Raw genomic sequence first — 25,886 nt, 5'->3', positions numbered from 1 at the left:
ATATCTAAAATGCCAACTCAGGGTTATGCCACATAACTCATAACAGGAAACAATGCAGTGGTAGTTGTGTCAGCACAAGAATTACTTATCTAACATGAAAAAGAATTAAAGGTGTAATCATAAAATTCTGGAGTCCCAAGAGTGAGTGACAACTGGAATCTTCACTTTTCCAAACATTGATTTTCTTTTCGTAGCCTCAGCCAAACAGCAAATATAAGACTAGCATGTGCCGAGATTTGCGACAGCAAGGAGGGTGTCCACGAGGAACAAATTGTACTTTTGCCCATTCTCAGGAAGAGCTTGAAAAGTAAGTTAGGAGAACTCTCTTTTATTTGGGATTAATTTTTGGTCATTATGAAAGTGTTATATAGAGTCTTAAAGTTTGTGATGAGTTTCAAAGATGCAATCAAGTTTGCATTGTGGAAGTCTTTAGATTGAAAAATAACCTTTTCTTTTGAAACCACACCTTGTTGCTTCTGGCAGCATGGTTAACATAATAAGTGATTTAGAACCTTATTCAGGTGTCATATTTTAGACCATTGTATATCTGGAATCCATGTTTCTGCTAAACACCTGTGCAGAATGAAAGTATTCTTATGTTCACTCTTACTTGCTCAGGTTCCATTGAAGGTAACAGCTGAGTCCCAGGTAAAATGGTAAAGCAGATACATTTTCTTTTTATGGTTTTTGGTCTTTTTAACATTCTTTTTTCTGTCTTCTTTTCCCTTTCTCTTGTCCTATGGGTAACCCCTTTTTCTATGTCCATTTACCCCAGACATAAAAGTAAATGGATATAAGCTGTAATATGTGTTGTCCAAGTTTTTGTTATTTTGTTTTTTAACCAAAACATTCATCATTGAGATCTCACCAAAAATTGATTCCAGCCTTTCTACTGAATAACTGGTCTTTATATCAACTCTTAATGGACATCTCTCTGTTGTTTTTAGACACTTTAAACCCAACTTGAGCTAATTTTCTCCTCTTATGCATCTTCTCTTGTATACATCTTCCATCTGCTATCCCCAGGTGTACCCTGTCCAGCCAGTTATATGTGCCATGTTATAGGAATCATCTTTGCCAGCTTTCACCTGCTTGTCTTAGTCACCAAGTTCTGTCAGTTCACCTTCCTATATATTTCTTGACTCTTCCTTGTTCTTTCTGTCCTTATAGTCTAAGCTGTCATCCCCTTTTCTTGATCCATAGTTGCCTCCTAACTAGTCATCTTACAGCTATGGTTGCCCACCCCCAATCCCATTATTCCCCACAAAATAGGGAGAAATTTACACATAAGGCTCATTGCAGGTATTGAGACTTGGGCATCCCTGTGGATAAACATACAAAATCTACTCTGTGGCCCACAAGAGTCTGCGTCATCTAGTTTGTGCCTACCTTTTTAATCTCATCTTACAACGCTCCCTAATTTTATTGTATACTCAAGCCACGCTGACCGTTTGTCAGTGCCATGCTCCTTCCCACCTTAAGTCTTTTATATAATGCGGTTCCTTCTAGCCTTGCCTTTGGAGCTTTCCCTGTGCCTAGCTCATCCTTTCTTTTTCAGGGGCATCCCCCCAGTATTTCATACTAAACCAGGTTCCTCTTTTTCCTGCTTATCAAAATTATAATTAACTTATGGGGTCTGTCTTGGGGGTTGACAGACTTTTCTGTAGAGATGCAGATAGTGAATGTTTTCAGCTTGGTGAACCATTCATTGATCTCTGTCAACCACTCTACTCTGCCACTGTAGCAAAAAAGCCACCATAGACAATGCATAAAATGGGCATGGCTTTAAACTTTATTTACAAAAACAAGCAACTTTGACCCATAGGTGATAGTTTGCTGACCCCTGATCTATTTATTGAATGTTTGTCTGCCTTACTGAAGTGTAAGGTCCATGGACTATATCCATCTTGTTTATTATTGTCTCCTCTTTTCAGTGGCTAGCCCTGGGCCCTGCACATAATGAGCTCTGCATCAACAGCAGTGTGATAGAAGATAAATGTGTGTGCATTAAAAAGAAGAGCAGAAACATGCTTCCCTTCTTACTATCCCCCTGCCTCTCCCGGACTGGAAGATCCCGGAAAGGCTACAGGAGTCTTAAGAAAAAAAGGGTGCTATTTGCATCTAGTCTAGGCAGTTCTATGTGATGTATACAGAGTTTTACATCAAGATGATTTTTTAGACTCGAGATATTTTGAGCTTGTCCATACCTGAAGTAGAGCTTTTTAGTTAAAATAGAGCTTTTTAGTGGACCTTGCTTGGGAGCACTTAAAAAAGAAGAAACTGTGTGATTTCATTGTCATTCTACTCACAACTGGTGCCCACCTGAAAATCCATTTTACCTCTTACACCTTCAAATTGGCTTCCTGCTCTCCATCTCCAGTTCCTACTTCAGAACTTCATTATTTCTTGCCTGAACTTATACTGGTAGCAGTAAAAATAATAATAGCCAAATTAATTGGTCAAATTTTGTGCCAGGTGCAATGTTTAATGTTTCACGTGTTTACCCAATTTGTCCATTCTACTGCTATGTGGCTTTTTTTTAACTTAATTGATTAATTAATTTATTTATTTATTTTTGGCTGTGTTGGGTCTTCGTTGCTGCATGCGGACTTTCTCTAGTTGTGGGGAGCGGGAGCTACTCTTTGTTGCAGTGCGTGTGTTTCTCATTGTGGTGGCTTCTCTTGTTGCAGAGCATGGGTTCTAGGTGCGTGGGCTTCAGTAGTTGTGGCTTGTGGGCTCAGTAGTTGTGGCTCACGGGCTTCGTTGCCCCGCGGCATGTGGGATCTTCCTGGACCGGGGCTCGAACCCACGTCCCCTGCGTTGGCAGGCGGATTCTTAACCACTGCGCCACCAGGGAAGTCCTGCTATGTAGCTTTTTACAGGCATCTCCCTATGTCTCAACCAAGATTTTCTTTCACAAATACGGGTTTAATCATGTCCATTTTCTGCTTTAAATTCTTAATTGGTTCCTCAGTATATCACTGGTTCTGAGCCCAATCTTGCTTTCCAGCCTTATTCCACCTTTTGCATTCTTTATTTTTTTAAGGTACATCCAGTTTACTACTATATGAATTCTTTCACTCTTCTTTCCCTTATACATGTTGTTCACTATATCATACGCTTTCCTCTTCTCTGTTTGGAGAGCTCCTGTTCCTGATTATACTCAGATATCATCTAACGTCTGAAAACTTCCCTGACTTCCCAGGCAGTGTTAGTTGCTTTCTTCACTGTGCTGTCATAGTACTCTATACCTGATAACTTTATAACTACCAGTTCTCTCACTGTATTGCAATTATTTATTTACTGGTGTGTATTTTCACTGGACTTCATTTATTTTATGGGTTATTCATCTTTATATTTTCTGCACTTAACAGGTATTTGACATGTAAACTCAGGATATTTATGTTGAAAGAGCAGATAATCTATAGTTCATATTTCCAGCCAGCTTCACACTCTCTGTTGCTGTTAAGTAAAAGAAGAAGAAGAAGAAGGAAAAACAGGGTAATACAAAGCATTAAGGAAGTGGAAGATGTCATTTTCTCGTTGGTTAAAAAAATGCATGTTGCTACCCAACTCTGGACTTTTTGAGGGTGGAGCCTTTATCTTAGCTCCCATAATGTACCAGGAGGAATTCAGCAAATGTTTGTTTAACTTAAATAAATTTTATCCCAGCCTGCTTTCTCTACTATACATATCTCTAACCAAACAAATGCCCAGAATCTCTCTTAAGAATATTTGTGTGAATATATTTTAGAATTTAGGGTATTGGAATCCTGTTCTCAAAAATTGCTGCATTCTGGAGAGTATCAAAAGCCTGAGGTCAACCAGCTCAAGAAATATTTTAAAAAATGGTTGTTAAGTGCTAGGTACTATTTGAGTTACTTCTAGTGGGGAAAGAAGAACAGTAAACATGTAAACAGACAATTTCAGTTACTGATAAATGCTATAAAGAAAGTCTGAGGTGGAAACAAGCTTGGCATGTTTAGGAACTAGAAAGAAGACGAGTGTGCCTGGAGAATGAGAAGAATGGCAAAAAATAAGGTTGGAGAGGTTAGGCGAGGGCCAGACCATATTGGCTTGGTGGACATTGGCAAGGAGTTTGCATTTTATTTTGGAAGCCATTATAGGGCTTTATTCAAATGGAACAATGAGATTTTAATTTTGTCTTAGAAATGTCACTCTGGTGTCTGCATGGTGTAGACTAGTTAAACTGCTACAGTGGTCCAGGCATGAGATTAGTGCTTGGTCCTAGGACTATAGTAATTGAGATGCTGAAAAGTAGCCAGATTTGGGATATATTTTGGAAGTAGAGCTGATAGGACTGATAGATCGAATGTGGGGTGTAAAGAAAAGAGAAGATCAAGGATGACTCCAAGGTTTGGGGCCTGCATAACTAAGTAATGTTTTTTACTGAGATAGGAAATGCTTGGGGGTAGAAAATCAGTACTCTTGGCCATGTGAAGTTTAAGGCTTACTCCACATTCATGCAGCAAATATTTATGGAACACCTAACATGTACCAGGCACTGTGCTAAAGATAGAGAGATGAATAAGGAATGCAGAATTCTTGCTCTCATGGGGCTTACATTGTAATAGAGAAGATCAACATAAACCAAATAAATAGAAAACATAATATCTGGTACTGATTGGCACTATGAAGAAAAATAACAAGGTAAGGAGAAGGAGATTGGGAAAGGGGAGATATTTTAGATAAGATTGTCTGGGAAGGGATCCCAGAGGATATGACATTTAAGCAGACACCTGAATGAAGTGATGATGCACTAGAGAAGAAAAGATAATTATAGGAGTGAAGTCTTTGAGAAGGCAAATGGGCTTGGGACCTGGGGTGCAAGGGGAAAGATTGGCCTGAGTTAGGAATAGGAACTCTTCACCTCCTATTTTAGGTGGAGTGTGTAGTTACAGAAGCAGGAAGGTTGGCGGGATTGGTGATGGAAAGATAAGTAATTCTCCTCTGGTGTCATCTATTTTCTCTGTGAAGTGGGAGGCAGTATCATCAGCTGTGGCGGGGCTCTGGCGAATGGAAGGGAAGAGGATGTTAGAGATCGGAAAGTGAATATAGTAGAGAAGTGTATTAATGTAGTGCTTGGCCATTTTAAATAATTGATCATGATTTTGAAGAGAGTTTAGTCAGCATGATTGCATGATTTTTCTCTAGCAACATTCACCTACTTGAGCAGACACAGAATAAGAGAATTAAGTAACAGATTGGATTGGGGTTTTACCAGGTGAGTTCAACAGGGTAATTGGACCAAGGGAGTTAAAGGTATTTACAAGGGAGGAATTAATGGTAGATAATGGATTCTAAGCTGGGTAAGGCAGGGAGCAAATACTTGAGGGAGCTCATGGATGACTTTAAAAGAATAGGAAGTAATTGGCTTTTTCAACTGTGAGGTCCAGATTCCAGGCCTAAGTCTTTAGCTGCCTAGATGCCAGGAGTCCAGTATGTATCCCTGTTTGTCCCTTACTTTACCTTACTCCTCTCTTTTAAGAGACTCACAATTAAAACTTTATTTTTTGCCTGCCAGAGCAATCTTAAGGATATTTGAAATTTATCCTTTGAGAATGGAAAACAAGGAGCAGCTGGGCATTTTGTGCAAGAACCTTTGAGGTGAAGAATGAAGAGCAGGTTTCAGAGTAGTGTGTTGAGGAAAGCACTGGCCACTCCATGTCACCTAACTGCCTTTCTAAAATATAGGTCTGCTCATAACCCTCATTCTTCAAGAAATAATCATTGGTTCCCCAGATCTATAAGGTGACATATATAAGCTGGCCATAACCTGTGGTTTTTTTGAACTTCATGTTCTATCACTCCACCTTTAGCCAGTCTGATCTGGAAATACTTGTCTTTACTGAGCTTTGCTGCTTCTGTCTGTGTGTGTGTATGAATGAGACGGGGAGAATTGAATAATGAAGCTGTTTATAGATACTGAAGGACTAAACGGGAAACTGTTGTGAAGGCATTGCTCATCACTAACACTGTTTATATTTAATTACCATATGTTTGGTTATATATAACATTAATATCAGATTAATTGAGGTATATGTAATTATGAACCCGTATGTGTGTAGTCGTCTTTCTATTCATGTAACATAGTTGTTCACCACTTTAAAATATTGGAGGGAACACTGACTAGGACTACATTGTAATGAAATTTTTGTTGTATGACTGGAAATAAATTTTCTTAAATGGAATCAAAGATCAGATTGCTTCATATATTAGAGTATTATATCTGACCACCATAAATAAAACCCTGAATTTAATATCAGAAAATATCTTTAATCCAAATACTTTTTACTTTAGTCATAAACTAATCTGAAAAATAGAATACTAAATTTCTATATTTTGGTGTAATGTTTAAGAATGAGTTTTGGGTTTTTTTAAATCTCTTTAAAATTATATGATGCCTTAACAATTTGGTAACAACAGAGAATTCTTTCAACTCTTGCAGACCTTTTCATTCTACATTCCCAAGTAAATTTGGTATGGTTACTTTCATTTTTATATAGTGTACTCTATTCCAATTATACAAAATTTTCAAGAAGATCTCTTCCCACTCTCTCAAAATAGTTTTTTGAATACATTTGTACTTTTCTTGCTACATTAATTATGTGTCTACATACGTAAGTATTGTGTGTACATATATATATTGTATGTGGCAGATATATTTTCATGTGGTGGCTATCATAGCAGAGGTTGATGTAGACTGTATTTGATATTTAGCTGAAGAAACTTTTTTTTTTAACATCTTTATTGGAGTATAATTGCTTTACAATGGTGTGTTAGTTTCTGAAGAAACCTGTTTTTGAAAGTTGTTCTTCCTTTTAACATTTTTTCCTATTGCTCCCTCCCTTTTTTTTTACTTAGGGTAAGATTTAGTGAAATATTTACTGATATGTTTATTGTTTTTGAAACAGGTATCGATTAAGGAACAAAAAGATCAATGCAACTGTAAGAACGTTTCCTCTTCTAAATAAAGTTGGTGTAAACAACACTGTCACAACCACAGCCGGAAATGTCATTTCTGTCATAGGAAGTACTGAAACAACGGGGAAAATTGTTCCAAGTACAAATGGAATTTCAAATGCAGAAAACAGTGTTTCCCAGCTAATTCCACGTAGTGCTGACAGTACATTAAGAGCTCTGGAGACTGTGAAGAAAGTGGGGAAGGTTGGCACTAATGGTCAGAATGCTGCTGGGCCTTCTGCAGAGTCTGTAACTGAAAAGTAAGTATTAGGTAAAAATGTTTAACGTGAGTAATTTAGCCTTTTTATAAGTACCTGAGTATTTTTATTTATCCTGAGGAAAAGCAGTTAATCAGAATTTGTATGCAGAATGTTTCATGTAGTAGAAAAAGCACTAAATACCAAAAAAGTTGAGTTCTAGTCCTGGATCTGCAGTTGAATAGCTCTGTGACCTTGGAAATTCACTTCAACTCTGGGTTTTGTTTTCTTCAACTGTAAACTGAAGAGGTTGGACCAGAATTGAGTTTTTCTCACCTTATTTCCTTGAACTTTAGGATTGAGTCCATAGAGGTGCCAAAAAGGAACTAAGTAGAAACCTAAGCAGGTGAGATGCTTGAGCCTCCAACCCCTGTTTCAATTAGAACAGTTCCACTTTATGCTCTGTAATGATGTGTAGTTGTTAAGAGGGAAATCTTTAAAGCCAAACTCTGTGGGTTCAAATTCTGGCTCACTGTTCCCCAGCTGTTTGATCTTAGGCCAGTTACTTAATCTGTCTTCCTCAGTTTACTCATCCATAAAATTGGTATAATAATACTACCTGCTTCATATGTTGGTTGTGAGGATTAAATGAGTTAATACTGCAATGTGCTTTGAACAGTGCCTGCCACATAGCACTCACTAAATATATGCTGCTGTTATTATAACTACCATTATTATTATTACCATTACTGTTGTTTTGGGGTTTCAGCATAAGATTTAATTTGGCGGAAAGGTTTTGGTACTTTAAGAAGAAAGTTTTAAAACTTTCCAATTATCTGAAAAGTTACTTCCACCTCTAATATCTCAGGCTTTTGTATTCTTTTAGCGTCTTAAAATCTGAGCTAAGGCATGTTTAGATTATGTTGCCCATAAATAGTCTGTCAATGTCTATTATATACCTTTTGGGGAAAAAGTGTTATGCTAGGCACACAGTAAATTGCTAGGGATTTCAAATAATAAATGGATAGGTAGACATTTATATTCTTTATTTCTGCAATTAGCATGTGATAGGGAAATTTGTTTATCAGAGGATTCTTATAATCTTCCCTCAGAGAGATCTTCAAAGAGATAAATCAGAGAACATTGTCTAGTTTAGCAAATGTTATTTACGCACTAATACTGAGCTCTGATTTTGGCACCCTTGAAAATACATGAGAGTGCCGCAACTAAGACCTAACACAGCCAAAACAAATAAAGAAAATTTTAAAAATAAATAAAAAGAAAAAAGAAAATACATGATATGTATAAGATATCTGTGCATTTAAGAAACTTATGAAGACAGTTGGGGAGACAGCATTTACATAAATGAAGCAGTATTGGAGTTGGATTAAAGAATAAGAAAATTTTATATTGCTGGGTGAAATATGATAAGAAGATTTAGATAGGTAGGTTGGCACCAGATTATGGAGATCTTGTGTTAAATATATTTAGGAAATGAGCTTTTGAAGGGTTTTGGCAAGGTAAAGTTGTAAAACCATTTTATATTCATACAGTGAAATGTTACTCAGCCATTAAAGAGTAAGGTACTAGTGCATACTACAATATGGATGAACCTCGAAAACATTATATTAAGTGAAAGAAGCTAGATACAAAAGCCACATATTGTAGAATTCCATTTATGTGAATGTCCAGAATAGGCAAATCCATAGAAGACAGAAAGTAGATTAGTAGTTGCTAGGGGCTGGGGCTGGGGGACAAGGGGATGGGGAGTCAATGCTAATGAACACAGGTTTCTTTTAGGGGTGGTAAAAATGTTTCAGAATAAGATAGCAGTGGTGCTTGCACAGCCTTCGGAATATACCAGAAATCACTGAATTGTACACCTTACAAGGGTAAATATATCTTAGTTTTTAAAAAAATGATGGACTAGAGAAAACAACTTTCAAAAATAAGTAAATCTCGGTAAATAAATCATTTATTCATTCAGAAATTATGGATCGTCTACTATGTGCCAAATACCAGGCCAATTGGCATAGTTAATGAAAATGAACCAGATATACTCCCTGCCTCTAAGAGTCTTCCAGTGTAGTTTGGGAGACAGACATAAACAGATATCATATAATATATTCTGAAAGGTACTGTAATGGAGTTGTGTTTCAAGTATTATTAAAACACAAAAAATAACAAATAATTCTACCTGGAGTTATTGTGGAAGGTTTTTTAGAGGTAAGGTGATGACACCTGAGCCATTCCAAAAGTATGGCTAGTTAGGAAGGAAGGGTCTTGTCAGTAGAGAAAGCAGCACAGGCAAAAGCATGTAGGTAAGAGGGGCTGCTGCAAAGGACAACCCAGAATCCTAAATTCATCTGGAATCTAGCTGTCTGGCTAGAATGGGACTGCAAGTTAGCTTTTTCCTTAAGTCTGGATTTTTGGGATAGCTTGCATGATTTCATAAGGCTATGAACCTTGTCGTGGATTTTGGTACCTTTTTCCTGCAAAGTCTAAGAATTTGTCATTTCAAAGTATTTATCTGAATTTTATGGTATATAACATTCTGCTATGGAGGACCAGATAATCTATGTAAAGCACTTAGAATAGTGCCTGGAATGTGCTCATTAATTGATTAGTGTTACTTATTATTGTTAAGAGGAAATCCTAATCATTTTCCTGGTTGCCTTTATTGAACTTCAAAATATAAGCACAGCACTAAAATATCTTTAAACCCTAAGCCATTTGTACTTACTATTATTATCCACAGTTTCTTATTTTCTGCATTTTAACACACAATTACACATAGAAGTAAACATCTGCTAGACTAATCTTTGCTAGACTTAAAGGCAGCCCATACTCCTTGTTATTTATACTCTTGCTTTAAAAGAGCTTCTCTAGTTTGAGAAAAACCCTCTAATCTAGTTGAGATGCAATGTATTGAATTCCTGCATCATTAACAAGATCTTTTTCTTGGATCACCACATATCTCAGCTCTGCCAAAGTTTGACTTCTTCAGAGGGCCTAAGAAGCCATGGTGAGATCCTCTGGAGCTGATCGCCTGGTGAATCAACAAAGAAAATCCTTTGCGTTTTAAAAAAAAAAAAAAAAAGAAAGAAAGAAAGCTTGTGTGTTTTGCATCAATTTAATGAGTAACCATTTCATTGGCACTCTGCTCCTCTAGCAGATATTTACTGAGTACCTACTACGTGGCAGGAACTTTTCCATTTGTCCAACAAATATTTACTGAGTGCCTCCTGTGTGCCAGAAACTGTTTTAGATCCTGGGCATGTAGCAGTTAACAAAATGGACAAAAATGACCTTTCTTCAATAAGTTTACATTTCAGCTAATCTAATGCTTAATATTTAGAGCAGTCCTTCCCTTTACATATCTGTCTTATTTGTGTCAAAAAATTCTACTGGTAAACTATATTGTTTCTATTGAGAAGTTATTGAACAGGATTTTTTTTAAACTTCCAGTAGGAAAAATCTTTGTTTAAAGTATGAGTAAAAAGGGACTAGTGGGTCACATTGTGCCTGGGATTTGTTTGCACTTTTTTGTTTTGTTTTTCACCCTCACCAAAATATGAGATCTGTTACTATAATCTTGTGAATTAACAGTGTAAGGTGGTAATGAAATTCATGGCCTTATTTGTCACTGTGGAAATACCTGAAGCATTTGCTGTTAGTGGTCACTATAATTTTGTGAACCATTCCTACTGAGAAAGACTTTTAACAGTCATAGATAGTGATTTATCATTTGCCCTTGTTAAATTTTCTCTCCAGTAAAATTGGTTCTCCACCCAAGACTCCTGTAAGTAATATAGCGGCTACCTCAGCTGGGCCCACTAATGTTGGAACAGAGCTGAATTCTGTGCCTCCAAAATCCAGCCCATTTATAACTAGAGTACCAGTATATCCTCAGCATTCTGAAAACATTCAGTATTTTCAAGATCCAAGGACTCAGATACCCTTTGAAGTCCCACAGTACCCACAGACAGGTAAGTAATTTTAGACAATTCTAAGAAAAAAAGAAACTACAATGTAACATTTGTTGTAATAAGTTAGTGAATCATTTATATCTATCTAGAAAATCTACATTAAAAAATTAATCCTTTGGACTATATGACCCCTAAGTTTTCTTCCTGTCCTAAGAATCTATGATTCTATATACCAGTAGTTTTAAGACTCTTATTCCTATGAATCAAATGTAGGGTCCATGGATGAGCTTTAGTGAGTTCTGTATGTCCTCTGAAATAGTATACTAAATGTTTGGTTTATATATACTTAAGTATAATTTTGGAAAGACAATGCACAGCTTATATAGATTATGCAAGAGGTCTTTAACCTCTGCTCCCCAAAAGGTTAAGAATCAATGATGTAACTAATTACTTAATCTAAAACCTGTGGCAATACATGCCCTAGAAGGAAATTTACCAGCCATCTGTTAATAGCTCATCAAGTGTTTTTAAGGAGCAGTTTAACAAATTATTGAACATTAATGATTTTCATACAGTGGTGTCTTGAAAGTGTGTAGTGTCTTTCTAAACCAGGGGTAACTAAAGTAAAGTTCAAAGCTTATTTTATTTTCCAACATTAAAGGCTGCTTTAGACTTTAAACCATTACAAAATGTTAAATTTTACTAAGATTACATTAAATATTCCTCTTTCCAATTTTCAAGGATACTACCCACCACCTCCAACAGTACCAGCTGGCGTGGCTCCCTGTGTTCCTCGCTTTGTGAGGTCCAATAATGTTCCAGAGTCCTCCCTCCCACCTGCTTCCATGCCATATGCTGATCATTACAGTACATTTTCGCCTCGAGATCGAATGAATTCTTCTCCTTACCAACCTCCTCCTCCGCAGCCGTATGGACCAGTTCCTCCAGTACCTTCTGGAATGTATGCTCCTGTGTACGACAGCAGGCGCATCTGGCGCCCACCTATGTACCAACGAGATGACATTATTAGAAGCAATTCTTTACCTCCAATGGATGTGATGCACTCGTCTGTGTATCAGACATCTTTGCGGGAAAGGTATAACTCATTAGATGGGTATTATTCAGTGGCTTGTCAGCCACCAAGTGAGCCAAGGACAACTGTGCCTTTACCAAGGGTAAGTGATAATGGAAATAGGAATGCTGATATAGTGTAGTGGTTAAGAGTCTAGAGTCTGGTGTTAGACCATTCAGGTATATATCCTGGCTCCTCCACTTACTTATTGTGTGACTTATGGAATTTTACTTGACTTCTCTATATCAATTTTTTCGTATTTGATGGCAATCATAGTAGTACCTACCTCATAAAGCTGTTGTGAGGATTAAATCAGAAAAAGCAAAGCTCTTAGAATTGGACCTGATGCATATTCATGCTCAATAAATGTTATGTTTGGATACGAAACTGATGGGAAGGTAAAAAGAAATCTTCAAAATACAAAGACAGGGCCTATTTTTAGTATCCCCACATATATACATATGATTTTCCTAAACCAGAAAAGTGAGTGCTCAGATTTTACTTTTAACGTTTGACTAAATATTAACCCTTTCGTTTAAGTGTATGGAGAATAGGCTAGGGTGACTTCCCTGCTGTATTTTTTTTTTTGTCCCAACAATATAATAAATGTTCACATTATTTCCACAGAGCATAGTTAAATTTATTTACCACTCCCTAGATGATTAAGATTGTTTCTTTTATCCCCCCTTAGGAACCTTGTGGTCATTTGAAGACCAGTTGCGAGGAGCAGATAAGAAGAAAGCCAGAGCAGTGGGCACAGTACCACACTCAGAAAGCACCTCTTGTCTCTTCAACTCTTCCTGTGGCAACACAGTCACCAACGCCACCTTCTCCTCTATTCAGTGTAGACTTTCGCACTGATGTAAGAAAGGTTTTAATTACTTGATGTTGCAGGGATAGGTCAGACAACTGACTTCAGAGCACTCATTCAAGCCAGAGTTAGCTATGTTGGATATTTTGCATTGGTTTGGTGGCAGTTGAGTTTAATTCAGTAAACACTGAGTATGTAAGCACAATGGCTAGGCATTGTGATACTCTGAAGACCACTAAATCACAGTCCTTTTTCCACCAAGAATTCAAAAATCTTTCCAGCAGTATAGTTCTCATTATTTTTATGGCTTTTATTAATAATAAGATTTATATTCACCATTTATTGAGCACCTACTTGTGCCAGGCACTGTACTAAGCAGTTATTTTATTTAATTCTTACAGAATCCTTAGGGGGCAGGTATTACCCATATTTTGCATGTTAGGAATCCTACTCAGAGAAGTTAAGTAATTTGCCCAAGTAGTAAATTCACCCTATAAGTAGCTTGGATTTGAATTCTGGTCTATCTGAGGCATTTCTTCCCTACTTCACAAGAGGTGCAGAAATGCCTACTGTATTATTTATGGTGTTTTAAATCACTGTTAATTATTGTTCTTATCATTTCAAAACAAGTTTTTGTACCAGGATTATTTTAATGTACCCTTCAGTACTGTTATATTTAGAGCAAACCGTTAATTTTTTTTTTGATTCATCTGGTTTATTTCCTATCCCTAGAGGTACTAAAATAAAATTTTTTTTCTAGTCTTTTCATTAGGAAAAATTTCAAGCATATGCAAAGTAGAATAGTAATAAACTCCATGTACCCATTACCCACAATTATCAACTCAGCCCATCTTTTTTCATTTGTACCCCCTCTTCCTACTGGATTATTTTGAAGTAATCCTAGACATCATATTTTTCCATCCATAAATATTGAATTTTTAAAGTAGATCCAGATTTATCTCATCAAACTTGTACTTCTTCAGAGCAGCTAACCATCTTGACCAGAGTGATAGAATTGCCACTTGCTTAATATAAAAATGTATTTGTATATATCTGTGTATGTGTATGGGTGTGTTTTCTTTTGCTTTTTTTTCATTTTTTAGAGCACTTTGTACCATGTTAGAGGCATGCTATAAATTGTTGATTGGTCTGTATAGTATCAGTCGGGTTCCTTATGAGTTCTTAAAGGACAAAGTAAAAAAGAGAAGGCATTCTCTTTTCTATTAATACGTAATATAAATACAAATAATATAAATACTATTTGTTACTTGTTAGTTTTTTATATTAGTTATTGAATGTTTAATTCACTATAAAGTGCTGTGAATTCTATAATATAGTTACTTTATATTAGTTACAAGTTTGTAAATTTAAATTTCTTACCAATTGCCTGTGCCTTTTTTTTTTTTTTTCTTTTTTTAATCAGTTCTCTGAAAGTGTGAGTGGCACAAAATTTGAAGAAGATCATCTTTCCCATTATTCCCCCTGGTCTTGTGGCACCATAGGTTCCTGTATAAATGCTATCGATTCAGAGCCCAGAGATGTAATTGCTAATTCAAATGCTGTGTTAATGGTATGATTTGGGGGGCAAGGGTTGTCATGCATGTTGACTCAAGTTTTAGAATGATTGAATGCTTTCATCTTCATATCGTTGGTATGTTACTCATCTGTAAGCAGCAGAGTTACATTTAGGTAAGCCTGAAATAAATTGCACTTAATGTTTAAATTATTTGGGCATAGTTGAGTGTTTTAAAGTAGATGTTGGGTTATCATTGAGATATACAGCTAATGTTAAATTTACCAGAGAACTTAATTTCATGTCTTTTGAAAGCATGTACTTGTATTATTAGCTGAAGTAATTGCCAACAGTCTTTTTATTGATTTTCTTTTATTTATGCAGGACCTGGACAGTGGAGATGTTAAGAGAAGAGTGCATTTATTTGAAACTCAGAGAAGGACAAAAGAAGAAGATCCAATAATTCCTTTTAGTGATGGACCTATCATCTCAAAATGGGGTGCAATTTCTAGATCTTCCCGTACAGGTTACCATACCACGGATCCTGTCCAGGCCACTGCTTCCCAAGGAAGTGCGACTAAGCCTATCAGCGTATCAGGTGATCCATTTAACTAATACTTCACCTGATATGTTCTAGCACTGTGCTTTTTAATCCTCACTCTGTTAGATACAGAACATTTCTCTCCATTTAACAGCCACAGTAAACTCAGAATTAAATGGCTTAGCCAGGAGAACATGGCTAGTTGGATAAAATATGGATTTTTTGGAAAAGTATACATTCACATCTATATCTGATTTTTCACTTTTCTGATCATTGTTTCTTTCTACATTTCTATAGATTATGTCCCTTATGTCAATGCTGTTGATTCAAGATGGAGTTCATATGGTAATGAAGCTACATCATCAGCACATTATATTGAACGGTAACGTTATGCTTAATTCTTTAGGATTCTCTATTCTCAGAGTACAGATCCTACTCCCAGTTATTCATGAACTGTGCTTTGCTAGTTTTAGCTATATAACAAATTTCTGAAAAAAATTTTACATTTGGAATAGTGACTGAAACTTTCAGGGTTGATCTGTTATGTAAAACGTATATAGGACTTCCCTGGTGGTGCAGTGGTTAAGAATCTGCCTGCCAGTGCAGGGGACACGGGTTTGAGCCCTGGTCTGGGAAGATCCCACATGCCGCAGAGCAACTAAGCCTGCGTGCCACAACTACTGAAGCCCGCCTGCCTAGAGCCTGTGCTCCGCAACAAGAGAAGCCACCACAATGAGAAACCCGTGCACTGCGATAAAGAGTAGCCCCCGCTCGCCACAACTAGAGAAAGCCCGCGTGCAGCAACGAAGACCCAGCGCAGCCAAAAATAAATAAATAAATAAATTAAAAAAAAAATATATATATATAGTATATAGTCGTTATATAGTCATTACTGCTTTAGTTGCTTCATTTATTTCACTTTTATAACAGTAAACATATTTTTCTTTAAAGGGACAGATTCATTGTTACCGATTTATCTGGTCATAGAAAGCATTCCAGTACTGGAGACCTTTTGAGCATTGAACTTCAGCAGGTAGGCTCTGTGTCACTCAGCTTTGAATTTTTTAAAAAACAGAGTGACATTTAAAAGTTATAGATGGAAGCTGACTTTACTTTTTTTTTCCTCTAGGCCAAGAGTAACTCGTTGCTTCTTCAGAGGGAGGCCAATGCTCTGGCCATGCAACAGAAGTGGAATTCCCTGGATGAAGGCCGTCACCTTACCTTAAATCTTCTAAGCAAGGAAATTGAACTGAGAAATGGAGAGGTAAGGAAACTGAACCTCTCAGCTTCATGCCCAATATATTTGCTGTTTGCTGCTGTTGCATGTTATTTTATGCCATTACTTAGTGCAAAATTTGGCTTTTTCTGGTGGATGATTGCTTTTAAAACTTAAGAGTAGAAATAAAATTGTAGTCCCAGATTTCTTTTTTTAGATCAATCATTGGGATTCCCATTTTAATTTAAAAGGGAAGCCCCAGTTTCCACAGGTATGAAATCACCATTTTTCTTAATTACAGAGTGATTATACAGAAGATGCAGCCGATACTAAGCCTGATAGGGATATAGAGTTAGAGCTTTCAGCACTTGATACTGATGAACCTGATGGACAAGGTGAACAGATTGAAGTAAGTACTGCAGTCACGCATCTAGGAGGCTTTACTCCATTGGAAATTAAAGTACAGAATACTTTCATACTGAAGGATTAACATTTTATTTTCGTAGGAGATCCTGGACATACAGCTTGGTATCAGTTCTCAAAATGATCAGTTACTGAATGGAACAGCAGTAGAAAATGGGCATCCAGTCCAACAACACCAAAAGGAGCCCCTGGAGCAGAAGAGACAGAGTTTAGGTGAAGACCATGTGATTCTGTGAGTGTTAGACATAAAATTCATAACCAGTGGGCATAGGGCATGAATAAAAAGAAATAGATGCATTGTTAAATTCATTTTTGGTTTTATCCTATGAGGGGAAGACCTTACATAATAAGGCAATGATTTGGTCAGTCTGGATTTTTAGGAGAGGAGAACTAAATTTGAACTAACCAAGTGGTCCATTTTAGTAGCCTAAAACTTGCTTTTTGTTGGGATAAAAGTTTATGTTTATGCTCTAGCATCAGGTTATACTTCCTCTAACTGATAGCCAAACATCAAGACTACAAAATGGAGAACTAAAACCTAAATGTAGGGTTTCCCTTTTTAAAAATCTTGTTAAGATATTTTTGGCCTTTATAATTACTGCCAAAAATATGGGCTAATCTTGAACTTGATAGTTTGTTGGCCTTAAATTAACCAGTGTTCTAATTTTTTATTATAATTTTTGGAAAATGGGACTTTTTTAGTGACCTCTGATACTTTTTAGTGAAAAAGACATGCCTTTGCTAGGGGCTCTTAAAGTGTGTTCCAACTTTTATTCAGCATGTATGGTTACTCTTAAAAGTTTTCACTTAAAGCTAATTTGTTTTCAATGTCATTTATTCTCTCCCAGGGAGGAGCAAAAAGCAATTCTGCCGGTAACTTCTTGCTTTAGTCAGCCACTCCCAGTGTCCATTAGCAATGCGAGTTGCCTCCCTCTTGCCACATCTGTCAGTGTTGGCAACCTCATTCTGAAAACTCATGTTATGTCTGAAGATAAAAACGACTTTTTGAAACCTGTTGCAAATGGGAAGATGGTTAACAGCTGAAAAGAGGTTCATCTTTCAAATCTGTGACCATACCATGGAAGCATTTACACTAGCTTTTTATATATATAATATATATTATATAATGTATATTTTTTTTAAAAAAAAGATATTACTGGGGGCATCCATTTCCTGTGGACTCTTTGATACTTCAAGCCCTCTTGCATTAGCATTATGAAAAAAAAAAGAAAATTTACTTTACTAGGGTAACACGTTCACTTTCCAGAAGTGATTGGAATTTGGACATTTAACTTAAGCTTCAAGCAGCTTTTTATGAGTTTGTAGCAATCCGGTGCAGTAACTGAGCCATTTCCTATTTTAAATGGCTTCTATAGAAAATTAACAACTCAGTTATTAAACTAGCAGGATCCTACAATGATACATCTAGTGAAAGTAGACTTAATTAACTTATTTATTTCTATTTTATGTTTCACTGAGAGAAATTTCCATCTCATTCCAGCTGCTTTATTTATCTTTTTCATGGGACTTTGCATGGATTTTTTTTTTCTCTTTTTTTTTTTTTTTTTTTTAAATTTTGAAGAGTGGAGTTAGATGTTCTTACCATAGAATTTTACAGGGTTATATACTAGCTTTCTTTACTGCATTATATGTAGGAGTGTGGTGCAGTGCTTTTATCTGTAGCATTTAAATTTTTTTTCAATTTTCCATTTTTCAAAAATAGTTTCTGCTTTGTTAATATTTATACACAGGCTACTTGTTGAAGTAAGTAATTAAATATATAACCAAGTGCCTAAGTCTTTCAGCTGATGTACTAGATATTAAATTCTCCTAAGTTATGCAGAATCGTTTTTACAATTTTGATAAATTATGCACTAATGTAATGGCAGTTTTTTAAAATGCAGATTTAAGCCTGTACATTATGAATCTGATGACTTGGCAAAAGAATCAGGTGCTTTCAGCTTTCTTGAGAAAACCCTGTATGTAGTGTTTGCACTGACTAACAAGATGGTATTGCTGGGTTTTTAATTTAAACTAATTAATTTGGATGTTCATTGCATTATCTTGGTTAAATATTGTTTATTGTTACTTCATGTTGGGGTTTAATTTTCCTTGTTTTTCTGACTGTTAGGTTGATAAGACTATGAACCATGTAATAATAGAACATTGGCTAACCTTTATTCATACTTAAAAACATGAATAATTTCTGCCCTGCTAAAATGTGACTGAAAAGTGTTTTGACTTGGCATCTGAAAGTATGCAGTATGTTCAACCAGCCAGGCTCCAGGTTTGTGGGAGGTATTTTATTGAAACCTAAATTTCAGTCAACATTTGAAAACAAAAGCTGGGCATTCCTTCTGGGTGATCTTACCTATAGTTTGTGTCTTTGTTTTTCCCCCCATTTCTTTAAGATTAGTTTGACTTTTATTATTATTTTTAATTAACTTCTGTGAAGTTGTTTACTCTGAAAATTGTACTGGAATATTTTAAGCCAAGCTGATCTTTCACCAGGTGTACTGTATGTAAGGGCTTTTCCTGCTAGCAAGATGCTTAAACAGGATCATGTTATTGGTCGTCTGAGCTATTTAGTTGTTTTACAAAACCACAGCATTGTATCAGATAAGATTTTGATAAAAAGTTTTGTGCACATTTCCAGGGGCGGGAGGGTTGACATTTCCCTGAAATTTCTTGATCAGAATGAGTAAATACTGGTGTTTGATACCTGTCTTAATGAACATGCTCATAAGGTGACTGATAAGTTGTAAATATACCTGAGAAACAAAGGGGTAGTTTTGATATTCTGGTGTCAGTATGGAAGATCTTACACATTTATTTAATACTCAAAATGTATGAAGATGTTTGTTTGTAGCATAACAGCACAGTAGCCTTGACTTAGTTTCCTTGGTTAGTACTGTACCTTTTTGCCATGGCCAGTGCCCCCATCCCTACAAAGACATTTTATTTATTTCACTCTGTAACCTGAAATGAATAGGAACAAGAGTTTTAAACCATGTTACATTAACTTATTTCCGACATTATAAATTAGCCTAGGATATTACAGGAACGTGATTGTTATATAATTTATATCAGAACCTTTCTATAAATATGCGCTTATTACATTTGAAATGCTTCCAATGTACTTTATTTGCTGTTTGTATTTCCAAAAAGGATATGCAAACCAGTATGTCTATTTCATGGATATTTAAATAGTGAGATCTTCCATGTTGAAGGTAATGTATTTTTTTTTAAGATTTTAAAATTGCTATTTTGTTACAAAATAGAGACCTATTAACAGTTTGAGAGCTCCTTATGTGCCCTCAGGGAAAGAACCCTCTGTGCAACAGAACTACGCAAAACATCTTCAGCACGTTCTGAGGGTGAATATATACTACATAAATTGATCTTGTGTATTTAACCTTATCTTTTTAATTTTAAAATTGAAGTTTTGAAACTTGGTTGTGCTCTGCTGGAGGGGGTTGGGATAAACTGCTTAGGTGTTTGCCTACTTGTCCAGTGAAATTACATTTGCGTCAGTGTATGTATATACCTGCCAACTTATTGGTATGTCTCAGAACATTTATATTAAAATAATGCTTGTCTTGCAGCAGGTGATCCCATAAAACAGTAACTCCCTGTTTTTAAAAACTTACTCTCTTCCTCACTAACAACATAGGAATTGTTTCTATGTTGGGATTATTCGGTATTGCATCCTTTATGTAGTGATCATCTTCTGTTTCTCATGGTGTGTTGGATGTGAAATAAAGACATTGGTTCTCTGCCACTTGAGAAGGAAGAGCAGTTTATCTGATCCGTGTTGTGAAAGGTACCTAATGATATCAGAGAGGAAAAAATTACAAATCAGACCTAGAATGTGACTTTTTAAAATAGGGGGCATTCCCTGTCATTTGACCCTTTACCAACATGTTGTGATGCACATATGTTTGAAGTCAAAGGATATAAAGCAATAGGAGAGGAAGTTTGTAATGTTGTCAACTAGACTGCATATGTGGTGTATGGTCTAATAAGGAAAAAGTAATCCGAGGTCTGGAAAGTGGGAAAATGGTGAGGTTTTTGTTTTGTTCTCACTTTTTGTGTTTTTAAAAATTTCTAAGTCCCATTCTGAAGACCATGTGCCTCATTCAGATACTATGATGTAGCATCAGTAGTTCTTTCTTTGTGGTCTCATTTCATCTTATGAATCCTGAGAAAGTTACTTAAGTATGTCATCTAGTTGGTAACTGAACAAAGCAGATTCCTTTGCCTTTCCTGCCATGACTTACTTTCAATACCATCTAGTAAACCAGCCTCATGCATGAAAGTTGTGCATTGTAATTTTCAAGAGAAAGTACTTCAGTGGGTCAGTGGCACTGATGTTTTTCCTAGTAACTGTTTACTCTCACAAGAGAATAGTAAAAGAAACCTATACTAGAACTGAAATTTTCCATTTGTATGGATCTGGTCACTTTCACCCAAGTTTCAAGTTGATTCTAAGTTTATAAAGCACATCCCAATTTTATATGCTGCCTTGAGAAAATTACTGGATGCACAGTGATTTGTAGGAATTTAAAATGGGATCATTTAAACATTTGAAAACATTGTTTTAAAAACCATCTAGCTTGCTTTTGCATTTTAGATGTTAAAGCCCATGTTGTCTTGTTAACAGGGGTGGCGTTTGTAATGATCAGATTCAGCATGTGATTTCAACTTTGAATATTTCTTCCCTAGCTTCTAGAGTCATTTTCTGAGCAGACTGTCACCAGTATTGGTGACTAATCATTCAAGGGGAAAGTTGCATTGCAACTATGTATTAGTTTCCTGGAAGAACTTTCCCTGTGTTTTAGTGAATGAAGAGTGTTAATGGGATCACTTACTGTAACTCCTTCTACATAAGAACCCCTTCTGCAAGCAGAACACAAATGAACATGCTCAAGGAGTATCTCATTTTCTGGGTAAATTGAATAAATTTGCTAGTTACTCCTTTATAGTAGTGGTTTCTTTGTATCCTTTTGCTGGCAAGGGAATACAAGGAGTCAAGGCCACCAATCAGAACACCCCACATTTGAGTGGAGTCCTGTTTTTACTCCAAGAGCAGTTATTCCCCCAAGTCTGAAATTGGCAGTTTTTTTCTTTTTTTAAATAAAAAAATTTAAATATCCTTAAACCAGTGGAACACAGACACTGGCTGCACTTAGTACTGCCAAAAGCCAAGGTCATTTGCATATATTCCATCAATCTGTCAAGAATTAGGCCTCACTTTATAACCCAAGGCATGGAAGTGCATGCATTCTCTTAGCTGGGCAAACAATTATACTGTAGTTGTGATACAACACATGTGGCTTTTATTTGTACTGCACATATCCACTGTACAGCCACTTGGGAGTATCGTGGTTAGCTTGCAGCAACTGCTGTCTGCATTTATACTGTTTATTGCATATTCTTTTCCCTGGAAGTGAAAGAGAAATGTTTTTCTTGTTGCATTGATTACATTTTATAAATTTGCTTAGCTGGAAAGTTTGGGAAAAGAGGCCTGTTTGTCAATTGTACAACCGATTGTGAAGCTCTAGTGTGAATATTTTTACGTCTGTATTAGACATTTTCTTTGCAAATCTATTGTTCGATTGAAATGTAAATGAAATTAAAGATGGTGTACACCCATCATGTAAAAAGCAGGCACCATCTCTAAGATGGATTTAATGCTCATTTTTAAGGCATATACTCAGCTTCTATTTAAAACTATAATTTAAAATAATTCTGTACAATGAAACGGGGAATATATATGGGAATAAATTCTATTCCATTTATTTCAATTTGAATTTCCAAATTGTAATGTTTCCCTTTGTGCTATAGGAATAGGATTAAATGGGGGAAGGCTAGGATTCATAAGGCCTGTATATGGGGGGAGGGCAGAGATGGAACAATGAGGGTTGTGATGATAGTGAATAGCAAAGAGTGAATTCTGTGTGTTTTTGCTGTAGCACTGAAGTGAAGAGATATTAGCTTTGGCTGTTCACAGAATAGAGCATCATGATTTTCAGTGTTTGAGAGAAAATTGATGGAAAAAGTTTGCAGTACTTGACATGTATTTGCATGCACAAAATAAAATTATTTGTCCACCTTAAAAGTTGTTTGTTTAGTGTCAATATTAAGTTTATAGTGCATTTTAGTTATCTTGACTTCCTTGGTAAATTTTTTGGTTTAACTAAGCTACCAGGTTACTCCTTAAGATTTAAACAATCACCTGCCTCATGCATTCATCACTGGGAAGGATCTGAAAGAAATGAATAGGCCAGGGAGGTTGAAATAGTCCTCAATTCAATCAGTCACTTTGTTCATTCAGTATAGAGTACTTTCTATATGGGAGATGAGGGTGTAAATAATACTAGCAGTTCACAGTCTAATGGAGAAAATAGGACAAATAGATAAATAACGAATACAAAGCAATATATTACAGAAGTATGAAGACTGTTCTGTGGAACCTCAGAATGTAACAGAATGGCCTGAGTGGTTCTAGACACCATTTTCACTGGGCCTTGAGTAGTTTTACTCATTCACTCAACTGATGAATTTTAAGCCTCTGTCTGTGCTGGTCATTAGGGTTGAAGGTCAGTGAAATAACAAGCCCTCTCTCTAGAAGCTCTCAGGGTGGGAAATGGGAAAGATAAATCTGAATAACCAGCCCAGTGAGCTATGTTCTAGTGTAAGGTATATGGAAACTCCAAAAGGGAAATTATGGAGTGGATGGTAGTGATAGTGAGCCAGAGGAACTGCTTCTTTGAGAAATGACCTCAAAGAAGGGCATTCTTTGTAGGCTGAATAATATTTCACCAAGCAGAGCTAAGGGGAGAAAACACCTGAGAACCTACTGTAACTTCACAACAACCCACTCTGTATCCTAACAGCCCTTAACTATAAATATTATGATCCCTGTTTTATATTTGAGATGTTAAGTAACTTGCCCAAGACCTTGTAACTAGAAAGTAATGGAGTCAGATTTCTGATTCAGGTCTTATTCTACCTTCCAAAGATGGTGATGGTGATGGTTGGAACCTATATTAGCCATAAATGTTACAGTGGAAGGAGTGTTCGAGGAATAGCTTAACTAACTCTTAACAGCACTTAATATGTTCCAGACACAGTTCTAAGTGCTGTAGGTATATTATCATCTAGAACCATTATTGTCACCATTTTACAGATGAGAAGACTGAGGCAGAGACCTTAAAGAATTTGTCCAAGGTCACATAGCTAGATGAGGTAAATAGGGACCTCTATGAAGGACACTAAATACTAAAGAGACTGTTAGGGAGTCTTGGAAGTTAGATGATCTGATTGATTTGGGGTTTTAGAAGATCACTTTGGTAATAGTGTGAGGTGAAGCTGGAGATTGACCAGCAGGGAGACCAGGCCAACAGTCTAGGTAAGAAGTGTTTAGGGCATGGCCAAAGAGAGGATGGAGGAAGAGATGGATTTGAAAAGTAGGAGAGCGCAATTGACAGGATTTATTGTAGGGGAAGCCTACCAGACATCTCCACATTTTCATGGATTAAATTTGGCTTAGAATCCCAGACCTCGTTGCTGAAAACAGACCGATATTTGTGAAACGGGTGATCTTGTATAAGCCCTGGCATGATCATTGAGATCAGGAAGAAGAGGAAGAACCATGGATAGTTGATCCAGGCAAAGGAGAGGAAACTTAACTGAAGGAAATGAAATCCCAGGAAGATTTTTATTTTCTTTATAATTGACACCTATTGGAGTAATTATGATCATGCACTTTAACAAAGATTTTTTATAATTGAAAACTCAGTAGTGCAGTGGTTCCAAACTTACCTGCACATGGCAATCACCTAGGGAGCTTTTAAAAAATCCCAAAACCCAGATCACACCCCAGACCAATTAAAACACACTCTCAGGAGGTGGGATCAAGGCATCAGTACATTTGAAGCTCCCCAGGTGCTGCCAATGTGCAGAAAAGTTTGGGAACCACTTCCATAAAGAATGAAAATGGGTTTGGGGCCTGTCTTAGCCCAGGTGCATTCAATAACATCCATCATCAAATGTTCAGGCCTAGGTAGTTTACAGAGACTCATTCAACAAATACACATTTGAGAATCTACTGCGTACTGGGCATTGGAGATACAGTAGTGAATTAGTCCCTAACTTCATGAAACTTACATTGTAGTTCTAAGTACTGTGGGCCGTTTTAGATAGGGCAGTCTGCCGAACATCTTCATTTGGATCTCTAATAAACATTTCAGACGTTAAATGTCCAAATCTGAATCCCCAAACTGTACCTCCAGTCTTCCCCATTTCAGTTATTTCCCCCTTGACTACTCTTCCTAGTCCAGCAGCAAGTCCTGTCAGCTCTGCCTTCAAAATAAATATTCAGAATTTGACCACTTCACCACTGAGGTACAAGCCACAATTATCTTTCACCTGAACTGTGATGGCTTCCTGTTCTCCCTGCTGCTGCCCTTGCCTCCCTTCAGTTTATTCTCACCACAGCAGCTACAGAGATCCTCTTAAAATGTCAGTTTGATCACTTCACTCTTGTGCTCAAAACCCTCCAAATGCTTCTCATCTCACTCAGGGTGAAAGCCAAAGTCTTTTCTTTGATACTTTGTTCACTATGCTCCAGCTGCACTGGCCACTGAGTTCTTCACTGGGCCAGCCAGGCATGCTCCATCATAGGGCCTTTACCCTTGCTGTTCTGTAAGGGTAGGAGGCTTCCCGACCCCTGTAAGAATCTTCATCACTAGATCTCTCACATGCTTCAGGTCTTCACTCAAAAGTCAACTCAGAATTAGGTGCAGAGTAATGGGGGGGGGGGAGGGTCTGGGGAGTGCTATTTAAAATAGATGTTTTAACCCAAGAGACTGGATGAGATCAACTGAAGTTTTTGTTCTGTTTTGTTTTACTTTATATTCTGAAATAATTATAGATTCACAGGAATTTGCAAAAATAATAGAGGACCCATGTACCCTCATACAGTTCCCCCAATGGTAGTATCTTACATAACTACACTATAATATCAAAACCAGGAAATTGACATTAGTAACAATCTACAGAACTTATTCAGATTTCACTCGCTTTCACATGCATTCGTGTGTGTGTGTGTGTGTGTGTAGTTCTGTTCAGTTTTTATCACATGTAGATTTGTGGAACCACTACAACTCTCAAGATAACAGAACTGAAAAAAAAAG

The 25,886-nt window shown here is 36.6% G+C and overlaps 1 protein-coding gene across 4 annotated transcripts in view; it reads left to right on the top strand.

Annotated features, from left to right (window-relative positions):
• RC3H2 (ring finger and CCCH-type domains 2) overlaps positions 1-22,493 on the top strand; it is a 51,064-nt gene extending 28,571 nt beyond the window's left edge. The window contains exons 9-21 of one of the 4 annotated variants that reach the window (XM_007194715.2): positions 195-307; positions 6,936-7,244; positions 10,956-11,170; positions 11,852-12,285; positions 12,874-13,044; positions 14,417-14,563; positions 14,891-15,104; positions 15,345-15,429; positions 15,999-16,080; positions 16,177-16,311; positions 16,565-16,672; positions 16,770-16,918; positions 17,535-22,493. In XM_007194715.2, the coding sequence (XP_007194777.1) occupies positions 195-307; positions 6,936-7,244; positions 10,956-11,170; positions 11,852-12,285; positions 12,874-13,044; positions 14,417-14,563; positions 14,891-15,104; positions 15,345-15,429; positions 15,999-16,080; positions 16,177-16,311; positions 16,565-16,672; positions 16,770-16,918; positions 17,535-17,730 (2,358 nt within the window). In that variant the 3' untranslated portion in view covers positions 17,731-22,493. The remainder of the gene's footprint in view (positions 1-194; positions 308-6,935; positions 7,245-10,955; positions 11,171-11,851; positions 12,286-12,873; positions 13,045-14,416; positions 14,564-14,890; positions 15,105-15,344; positions 15,430-15,998; positions 16,081-16,176; positions 16,312-16,564; positions 16,673-16,769; positions 16,919-17,534) is intronic. The other 3 variants (XM_057547733.1, XM_007194717.2, XM_007194716.2) reach the window with 3 other exon arrangements.
• The last annotated feature ends 3,393 nt before the right edge of the window (positions 22,494-25,886 follow it).

Source organism: Balaenoptera acutorostrata, chromosome 6 (assembly GCF_949987535.1).
Source record: "Balaenoptera acutorostrata chromosome 6, mBalAcu1.1, whole genome shotgun sequence".
NCBI classification, from domain to species: Eukaryota; Metazoa; Chordata; class Mammalia; order Artiodactyla; family Balaenopteridae; genus Balaenoptera; species Balaenoptera acutorostrata.
This window is presented reverse-complemented; position numbering and strand designations above follow the sequence as displayed.